This window comes from Heterodontus francisci, chromosome 28, assembly GCF_036365525.1.
Source record: "Heterodontus francisci isolate sHetFra1 chromosome 28, sHetFra1.hap1, whole genome shotgun sequence".
Classification (NCBI taxonomy): Eukaryota; Metazoa; Chordata; class Chondrichthyes; order Heterodontiformes; family Heterodontidae; genus Heterodontus; species Heterodontus francisci.
In genome coordinates, this window is record NC_090398.1 from 4,686,949 (window position 1) to 4,696,863 (window position 9,915).

The following is a 9,915-nucleotide window of genomic DNA, read 5'->3' on the forward strand; positions in this document are numbered from 1 at the left end:
AACTGTACAGTGGATGGAGATCGTGGGGGGACAGTAACTGCAGTGAGATAGGGACACCAGCAGATGGAGACTGTGTGTGGGTTCAGCAATTGCAGTGAGGCAGGGACACCAGCAGGTGGAGATGGTGAGCGGGGCCAATAACTGCAGTGACGTAGGGACACTAGCAGATGGAGATGCTGAGAGGGGGCAGTAACTGCAGTGAGAGGGGACACCAGCTGTTGAAGATGGTGACAGGGAGAGCTGTAACTGCAGTGAGACAGGGACACCAGCAGATGGAGGTGGTGAGCGGGAGTAGTAACTGCAGTGAGGGAGGGACACCAGCAGATGGAGATGGTGAGGGGGGGCAGTAACTGCAGTGAGGCAGTGACACCAGCAGATGGCGATGGTGAGAGGGGGCAGTAACTGCAGTGAGGCAGGGACACCAGCAGATGGCGATGATGAGAGCAGCGTGAGGGTTCTGTCCTCTCTCACCTACAACCCTTCCAATCTCTGTAATCTCCTCCAGCCCCAACAACCTTCTGAGCTTTCTGCGTTCTTCTAATTTTGGGAACCTTGAGAATTCTCCACATGCCCCGGCAACACCACCTTCTGACCTGACGAGAGAGAGAGAGATGGTAGTGATCAGATTGGGAGAATTGAAGACTGAATAAAGTGTCTCAAAAGTAGAGGAAATAAGAATAATAATCAACTGAGACGAGGGGATCTCAGACATCTGCAGAATTTTGGCCTTTGTAAGAGCAAATTCTGTTTTCTAGGCAGAAGTGAGGAGCTAAAAATCGAACCAGTAGAAGTTGAGGCAAGCCTGTGGCTGTTGTTTCCTCCCAGTGATACAAGCGTCTTTTTGACTCTCCTCATCTCCCCTATCCGTCCAGTCCTTTAAAGGATGCCACGTGCCTGTCACCCCGTATGTCTGTCATCTCTTGCCCACCGCCCCATTGGGATGTGCGAAACCCTCCATCAGTGTATTTTGGGTAATGCAACTGTTGGTTTTATCTTGCACACCACGCGGGTGCCCTTTGCCATGTGTAACCACTCAGTTCTCGCCCCCATCCCCAGTGTTCTTCGGGTCATCAGGCTGTCAGTCACCAATTGCCCACGGCTTTGCCATTCTTTGGCGCATGTGACACCTACCCGCAAAGTCTTCCTGGTCATTCATCTGTCGGTCACCTCTTGCCTACTTCCTCACTGCTCTTTGGTGTGGACGACCGTTCCCCAGCCTCAGCCAATGCATTCTACGTCTTCATGCTGCAGTTCACTTCTTGCGCATTGGGGATTAACAGCACATTTATTGACTGGAAAGACTGGGACCTACCTGAGAGATGCTCTCAGTTATTTTATTTATTAATTAATTGAATAATTGATGAAACCGGATATTTCTCTGTCCTCTTGACCTGCTCTCTGAACTTGGACTGAGTCACCCCATAAATAAATGTGTTTGTGCAGCAACTTAAATTCTGCAGCATATATCCGACTTGTTGAAATATAAATTCAGAATCGGTGAAATCCTCTGGATCTGGTGTAATTTTATAATGTAAGAAATCTATAACATACACCGACCACAGAAGTATGAAGCTGCCGGATATGGTGAAGAGTAAAATCACAGACTTTCTCCTGCTCTGCAACTCAGGGTCACTGCGAGTCTCTCCCTTGTGCCAACCCATCAGTCCCTTACGGACACGACTGGCCACTACAATGTGTCTGACTGTCAGAGCGTTAAGCAGCAGAATTAAAGCAAATGGGAGCAATGGGGTTAAAACCGAATTAAACCAGTCAAATGTCACCCATCCAACCTCAGTATAATAGCTTGGCATTACAGCACAGCCCCAAGGTACATTGCCGATTATCCATACAGGTTCATATGATAAGTAGATCGGGACATTTTTTAAACAGAGCAGAATGCAGGTTGTTGCTAGAACCACAGCCACAGTTTTCTCGGTGCAATATTTTGTTTTCAGCTTCTGGCAAGAAATGGCCACAAATCGATCAAAGGTGAAAGTGACGGTGAACCAGACGGAACATTCTTTGGCTGCACGGCTGAGGACAGCGTTAACACTGCACACATAGGTGATATCCAGGAATGATCCCCAGAAATAATAATAACTGATCCACCACAGTATGACCTCAGTGATAATGACCAGTAGATCCGCCGTTGCCATGGCCACCAGGTAGCGAGTGGTGCAGGTGGAGAGTCCGCACTTTCCCCGGGACAGGATCACAATCGCCAGTAAATTAACTGGAAAAGAGAGAAGGGAAAATAGACTGGAAATTACTGATCAAACATTCTCCGTGTCTTACCCAGAGAGTAAGGGCAGGATTTTAACATCAAAAACAGGTGGGTTGGAGGCGGGTCAGTGGTTAAAATTTTAAAAAATCCAAACTCAGAACCGAACCGACCCCTGAACCGCCCACTTTTCGGTTTAACAGAGTTGTGACAGGGGACGGTCAGACAACCATTCCCAGGGGTTGGTTCAGAGAAACAGCACTGAAACAGGCCCTTCGGCCCACCGAGTCTGTGCCGACCATCAACCACCCATTTATACTAATCCCATATTCCTATCACATCCCCACCTGTCCCTATTAATTTTCCTAGCACCTACCTATACTAGGGGCAATTTACAATGGCCAATTAACCTATCAACCTGCAAGTCTTTGGCATGTGGGAGGAAACCAGAGCACCCGGAGGAAACCCACACAGACACAGGGAGAACTTGCAAACTCCGCACAGGCAGTACCCAGAATCGAACCCGGGTGGCTGGAGCTGTGAGGCTGCAGTGCTAACCACTGCGCCACTGTGCCGCCCATTCTCCGGTTTTGGGTATTGATAGTCCAATGATCGAAGATGTCACCATTCTCCCCACCTCTGGAGTTTTGATTTGACACCCTCTGATATCAGGCAGCCCACTCACAATGTGGGGTCATGGCTTGGACCACCCTTATCCTGAGCCCTTGTTCTGCATGTCCGACTGGAAGCCAAGCCCAGCAATCAGACTGACTTCAGCGTGGGGAACCTGTCAAGGATAAATGAGGCAGTCTGTTGAGTTATTTATCTGGCTGGTCCAGTTTATTTCTGGTCAATGTAGCCCCCGGGATGTTGATAGTGGGAGTTTCAGCGATGGTAATGCCACCGAACGTCAAGAGGAGATGGCTAGATTCTCTCTTGTTTGAGATGGTCATTGTCTTGCATTTGTTCAGCGCCAATGTAACTTGCCACGTTCTCCAGGCCTTGCTGCATCTCGGCGTGGGTTGCTTCATTGTCTGAGGAATCATGAATGGTGCTGAATATTGTGCAATCAGTAGCGAACATCACTACTTCTAACCTTATGATGGAGGGATGTTCATTGATGAAACAGCAGAAGATGATCGGGCCTGGGCCATTACCTTGAAAAACTCCTGCAGTGATGTCATGGGACTGAGTTGATTGACCTCCAACAAGCGCAATCATCCTCCTTTGTGCCAGGTATGATTCCAACTAGTGGAGAGTTTTCCACCTGATTGCTCTTGAAAATGTACCAGTGAGCTGCCTTCTTATACCGTTGCAGTTCCATTGACTCCAGTTTTGCTAGGGCTCCTTGATGCCATACTCGGCCAAATGCTGCCTTGATGTCAAGGGCAGTCACTGTCACCTCACCTCTGGAGGCTTTCGGAATGTACCAGCAGGTGATGGTGGAGGGAAACTGGCCGGGAAACGGCCTCAGGGTGTCGGCCAGGTAAGATACCATCCAGTGTGAGTCTAAGGACAGCTCGGGTTTAGTGGATTTTGGACCAAAGTGAGGCAGACTGACATGGACAGTAATGAACATGGAAAGCTGGAGCGCCTCTCCGACCTCATAATAAAGGAAGTCTCGTGTGTTTTGGGACAGTCTGGGTGGAATGAGGATTCAGACCCTGAAGGTGGGACAGAGATCATTGAGTGGAGGGACTAAACTGTCAAATAATAGTTGAATATATGCATCAGAAGCTTCAAGACAATTAATGTAGCAAGTGGGGAGACATTTGATAATGTGATCAAACTGAGGGCATTCTCTTTGATTCGCATGGCTGACATTCACACATACTAAAAAGATTGGGAAGAAATAGTGGAAGGTGGGAAGGGATGTTTCACAATGATCAGCGGTGGGAGCACTGTCGTTCACTATTTACATAAGGATATGGACTCGGGAAGCAGAAGCACTATTTAAAATTTTGTAGAAAAATCCAAATTGATGGTACAGTTAATATAAAGGAAGACCATAACAAAGTAACTGAAGATATTGTGAAGCATTATAAATAAACCTGCACAATGGGAAATTAGATATCAAATTAATTTCAGTAGAGCAATGTGTGAGGTGCTGAGGTTAGGCCCAATGAGTGGTGCAGTGCTGGGAACCACAGCCTGACAGCTCTAGCGACCTGGGTTCCCTTCTGGGTACTGTCTGTGCGGAGCCTGCAAGTTCTCCCTGTAACCGTGTGGGTTTCCATTGGGTGCTCCGGTTTCCTCCCATATGCCAAAGACTTGCGGGTTAACAGGTAAATTGGCCATTGTAAATTGTTCTTAGTGTAAGAAGGTGGTAGGAGAATTGTGGGGATGTGAGAGGGAAATGGGATTAATGGACGGTTAGTTGATGGCCGACACTGAGTCGATGGGCCGAATGGCCTGTTTCAGTGCTGCATCTCTCTAACACTCCAAGAACAAGATTCCAGAATATTCCTTGGAAAACAAGTATCTGAATGAGTCGAAGTGAATAGGGCTTTGCAGGAGAAATTCACAAATCTCAAAGTAACGGGGCTGTAAATTGCAAGTAAAACAGAAGAGTTCATTTTTAGAGGAATAAATTTGAAAAGCAAAGAGCAAACATTAAAATTATATAGAACCTTGGTTTTACAACACTTAGCGTACTGCCTGCAGTTCCAGTCTCCATATTACACCCAATAATATTTGGCCACTGGAGCATGGTGTTCTACTACAGCTTGCGTGTAACGCAGTGCAATTCTATAGTGAAAGATACTTGCAGTAAAATATGCAGATTGAGATGATGTTTTCTACTGCAGTTACTGATTCATGCTCAGTACAATTCTACGTGACAGATAATCCAAGTAATACATGGTCGCTGCGATCAGGTGTTCAGCTCCAGTTCGTGACCCACACTCACTACACTGATTGATATTCCCTGTCCAAATATTCACAGACGTTCACTGAGTGCAGGGAGACAGTTGCACCATATGTCATCATTTGACTTGGCCATGATACATAAAAATAAATATTTCGGTAACAAAAGTTTACAACATCAGCGATTTTTCTGGCCTCCTATTCAATGAATTGATATCACTAATTTTGAGTTGAAAAAGGGTGACCACTAGAGGAGTATGCACCATTATTAGTCTCAGGCTAAAACCAAAAATCACCTCACATACAGATTTACACAACTTCAATAGTCATCGTCACTTACCTGGAACACCAATGACGGCGAGTATCATGTAATATATTTTCTCAGCAATTTCAATTGGGCCAAGCATTTTCTGTGTGAAGTGATCTTTACCTTCGTGCTGCAGGCAATCTCTATGCAATAAACTATGAGGTGATACATAGCAAGAGCCTTTAATTTATACCACGTGGGACTTCCACGGGGATATTGAGGTGACAACATCGTTCCAATTTGTTTTTGTTTTCCAAAAAAAATGAACAAACGGATTACAACAGTGAGTTAATTCCTTGCTGTTTGAAAATTAATTTAGCACTGAGACTGAACTGATAATACTGATAAGATTTATTAATGGACACAAATTATAGGCTCCATTCGCCGAGCCATGAGGTTGGTCTTGCAAACAACATCAGTCCCAAATTTAGGTTTCATGTTTTGTTTTTTTTTGTCCTTCACTCGAGTGTGGTCATTGAATAATTAAACTCCAAATGTTAGTGTGGCTCTCACAGAGCTGCTTTACTCCATTCTGCGATGCAGAAAGGACAGCCAACCCTGTGGGCTTATTTACATTTTTTAAAGAAATATCGCCACAAAATTAAATAAACATATTTGCTATTCTCTTTTCCCATCTACCCAATAACAACTGCAGTAACTATTTGTCCTTTCCACCAAAACACTTACAAAGAACAAAGAACAATACAGCACAGGAACAGGCTATTCGGCCCTCCAAGCCTGCGCCAATCTTGATGCCTGCCTAAACTAACACCTTCTGCACTTCCGGGGCCCGTATCCCTCTATACCCTTCCTATTCATGCATTTGTCAAGATGTCTCTTAAACGTCGCTATCATATCTACTTCCACCACCTCCCCTGGCAGCAAGTTCCAGGCACTCACCACCCTCTGTGTAAAAAACTTGCCTCGTACATCCCCTCTAAACTTTGCCCCTAGCACCTTCAACCTATGTCCCCTAGTAACTGACCCTTCCACCCTGGGAAAAAGCTTCTGACTATCCACTCTGTCCATGCCGCTCATATCTTTGTAAACCTCTATCATGTCGCCCCTCCACCTCCGTCGTTCCAGTGAAAACAATCCGAGTTTTTCCAACCTTTCACTTACCTTTTACTTGTGAACTTTGGCATCACAATGTGCACAAGGTTTAAAGTTCAACTTTTCCCACCATCACCTACACACATTATGTGTATTTGACCCCGTCTCCACCCTACCCACCGCCCCCACCTGTGTTGTGCCACCTTTCCCCCGATGGGGAACTGAAGGTGCAGGAGTGCTGGCTGCCATACTGAAGATTTCAGCGGGCCATCACGATTGCAGGTAATTGTATCCAAATGTATTAATTCAATTAATTGGCATATTTAAAGTATTGTCCCGTCACTCAGCGGTGGGAGCGGGGTTGAGGGGGGGCGGGGGCGGGTGGGGGTGGCCGTTGTTGGAGAGGCACCACGGAGCCTCGAGTCGCCGGAAGGATTGGACCAGGCCCTGACACTACCGAGATCTGTGGCAGGCCTCATCCGGAGCCACCCCCAAGCTACCCCCATCCCCAGCACTGTTCATGACGCAGGGGATTTGGTAACATCTAGCCCAATGCTTTCAACCAAAAGAGCACCATAGTAGCTGCTGGAAATTAAATTCAATTAATTAACAAATACAACTTATTATTACTATTCATTCATGGGATGTGGGTACCACTGACTAGGCCAGAATTGATTGCCCATCTCTAATTGCCCTTGACAAGGTGATGTGAGCTTCCTTCTTGCAGCACTACAATCCTTACGGTGTAGGAACACAGTTCCAGGATTTTGACCCAACGACAGTGAAGGAATGGGGATATAGTTCCAAGTCACGATGGCGTGGCATAAAGGGGAAGTTGCAGGTGGTGGTGTTCGCATGCATCTGCTACCCTTGGCCTTCTAGGTGGTAGAGTTCTCAGGTTTGAAAGGTGCAGTTGAAAGAACCTTCGTGAGCTGCTACAGTTCATACTGGAGATGGTACACACTGCTGCCACTGTCTGTCGTTGGTGAAGGAAGTGAATTGTGAATCGGATTTGATGAAAATCAAGTGGCTGCTTTGCCTTGGATGATGTCGAGATTCTCAACTGTTGTTGGAACTGCACTTATCCAGGCAAATAAAGATTATTCCATCACACAAATGGAGATGGTGAGAGGAGGACAGTAACTGCAGTGATGCAGGGACACCAGCAGATGAAGATGGTCAGAGGGGACAGTAACTGCAGTGCGACAGGGACACCAGCAGCTGGAGATGGTGAGAGGGGAGGCAGCTGCAGTGAGACAAGGACACCAGCAGATGGAGTTGCTCAGAGGGAACAGTAAATGCAGTGAGACAGGGACACCAGCAGATGGAGATAGTGAGAGGGGACAGTAACTGCAGTGAGACAGGGACACAGGCAGATGGAGATGTTGAGAGGGGGTGGCAGCTGCAGTGAGACAGGGACACCAGCAGATGGAGATGGTGAGAGGGGGACTTAAACTCGAATTTGGTTATTGCCTACTGATAGACAACGACCCCACGCTAGCATGCATATGCGATACACACATGCAGATAGAGACAAAGAGAGTCAGACAGAGACAGGGAGCCAGGGGAGAGAGGGAGAGACGGAGATGGGGAGAGACAGGGATTGGGAGAGACAGGGACGAGAGGGAGAGACAGAGGTAAAGGGAGAGACCGAGACAAAGAGAGAGAGGGAGTGTTGCACTGTTGATTAAAAAGGGAGATAGAAAGGGATAGACTGACTAATTACAGGCCACTCAGCCTAACCTCAGTGGATGGCACATTATTAGGAAAAATTCCAGTAAACATTGCGAATCGTCATTTAGAAAATTGCAGATTAATCAAGCACAGTCAGCATGGATTTGTTAAGTGAAGTTCGTGTCAGACTAACTTGATTGAATTTTTCGTGCGGGTAAACAACGAGAGAGAGCGAGATGCAGTGACAATCAGTAACAATCCCCATTATCTGCCCAGTCCTACTGGGAGTTCAGTGTGAGTGTTGTAGCGGTGCATGTTGGATCAGTGTTTGATATTTTGAAACTGCAGTGACGGTCCCAACAGGGGAAAGAGTTAAAGGTTCAAAATTAACCGAGGAATGCCGGAAAGCATTATTATCCTGGGAGAGAGAGAGTGGGAGAGAGAGATAACAAGACGGGGAAAGGGAGAGATGGTGTGAGTGTGACGCATACAGAGACATGGACAGAGACTGGAGAGAGAGAGAAATAGAGAGAGAAATAGAGAGAGAGAGAGAGAGAGAGAGAGAGATTGAGATGGCGATAAGGACAGAGACAGAGTGAGAGGGGAGAGAGGGATAGACAGAGATGGGGAGAGACAGGGATTAGGAGAGACAGGGACGAGAGGGACAGACAGAGACAGAGGGAGAAAAAGAGAGTGCGAGAGTGAGAGAAAGAGAGGCAGAGAGGGACAGAGACAGATAGAAACAGAGAGCGAGAGACAGAGAGACACCCAAACCCACCCGCACACACAGAGACACACATACACAAACACACAAACACAGACACAGTCACAAACACACACAGAGACACACACAGAGACACAGATAGACACGCAGACAGACAAACTTCTCGCTCTCACCATCTCCATCTGCAGGTTTCCCTGTCTCACTGCAGTTGCTGCCACTCTCACACTTAATATATTTATAAAACGCCTTGGGATTTTCGTTTATCTTGCCCACTAGGGTCTTCCATGACCCTCTTCTCTCTGCTAATTATTTTCAGCTATTTTCAGCCCTCTGAATATGCCATAAGCCTCTTTTTCTTTGCTTACTAATCCTCTATATCCCTTGACATTCAGGGTTCCCTGGACTTATTCCTCCTACTCTTTATCCTGACGGGAATATGTTGGCCCTGAACTCTCACTATTCCCTTTTTGAATGACTTCCAGTAGTCCAATGCAGACTTTCCTACAAGTAGCTGCTTCCAGTCCACTTTGGCCATATCCTGTTTTATCATGTTGAAATTGGCCTTACCCCAATTCAGAACCTTTATTTCTGGTCCATCTTTGCCGTTTTCCATAACTACCTTAAATCTTACAGAGTTACTGTCACTATGATACTTCTACCACTCGTCCGCCTTCATTCTCTAAGATTAGGTCCAGTGCCGCCCCTTCTCCTGTACGACTTTCTACATGCTGGATCAAAAAGCTCGACCTGTATGAACTTTAAGAATTCTGCTTCCTTTAAGCCTTTTGCACTAAGACTATCCCATTAATATTGGGAAAGTTGAAATCCCCTATTATTACCTTATTATTACCCTATTACTTTTACACCACTCTGATATTTGCCTACATATCTGCTCCTCTATCTCGCCCTGGCAGTTTGGAGGCCTGTAGTACACTCCCAGCAAAGTGATTGCCCCTTTTTGTTTTTGACTTCTACCTAAATGGCTTCATTTGAGGAACCTTCCAAGATATCATCCCACCTTACTGCAGTAATTGACTCCTTGATCAACAGTGCAATGCTACCTCCTCTTTT

The 9,915-nt window shown here is 46.3% G+C and overlaps 1 protein-coding gene across 1 annotated transcript; it reads right to left on the reverse strand.

Moving 5' to 3' along the window:
- Positions 1–1,334: 1,334 nt before the first annotated feature.
- LOC137385196 (probable G-protein coupled receptor 139) lies at positions 1,335–2,156 on the reverse strand. The gene has a single exon (XM_068060184.1). The coding sequence runs from the start codon at positions 2,154–2,156 to the stop codon at positions 1,335–1,337; it is 822 nt and encodes a 273-aa protein (XP_067916285.1).
- Positions 2,157–9,915: the final 7,759 nt, after the last annotated feature.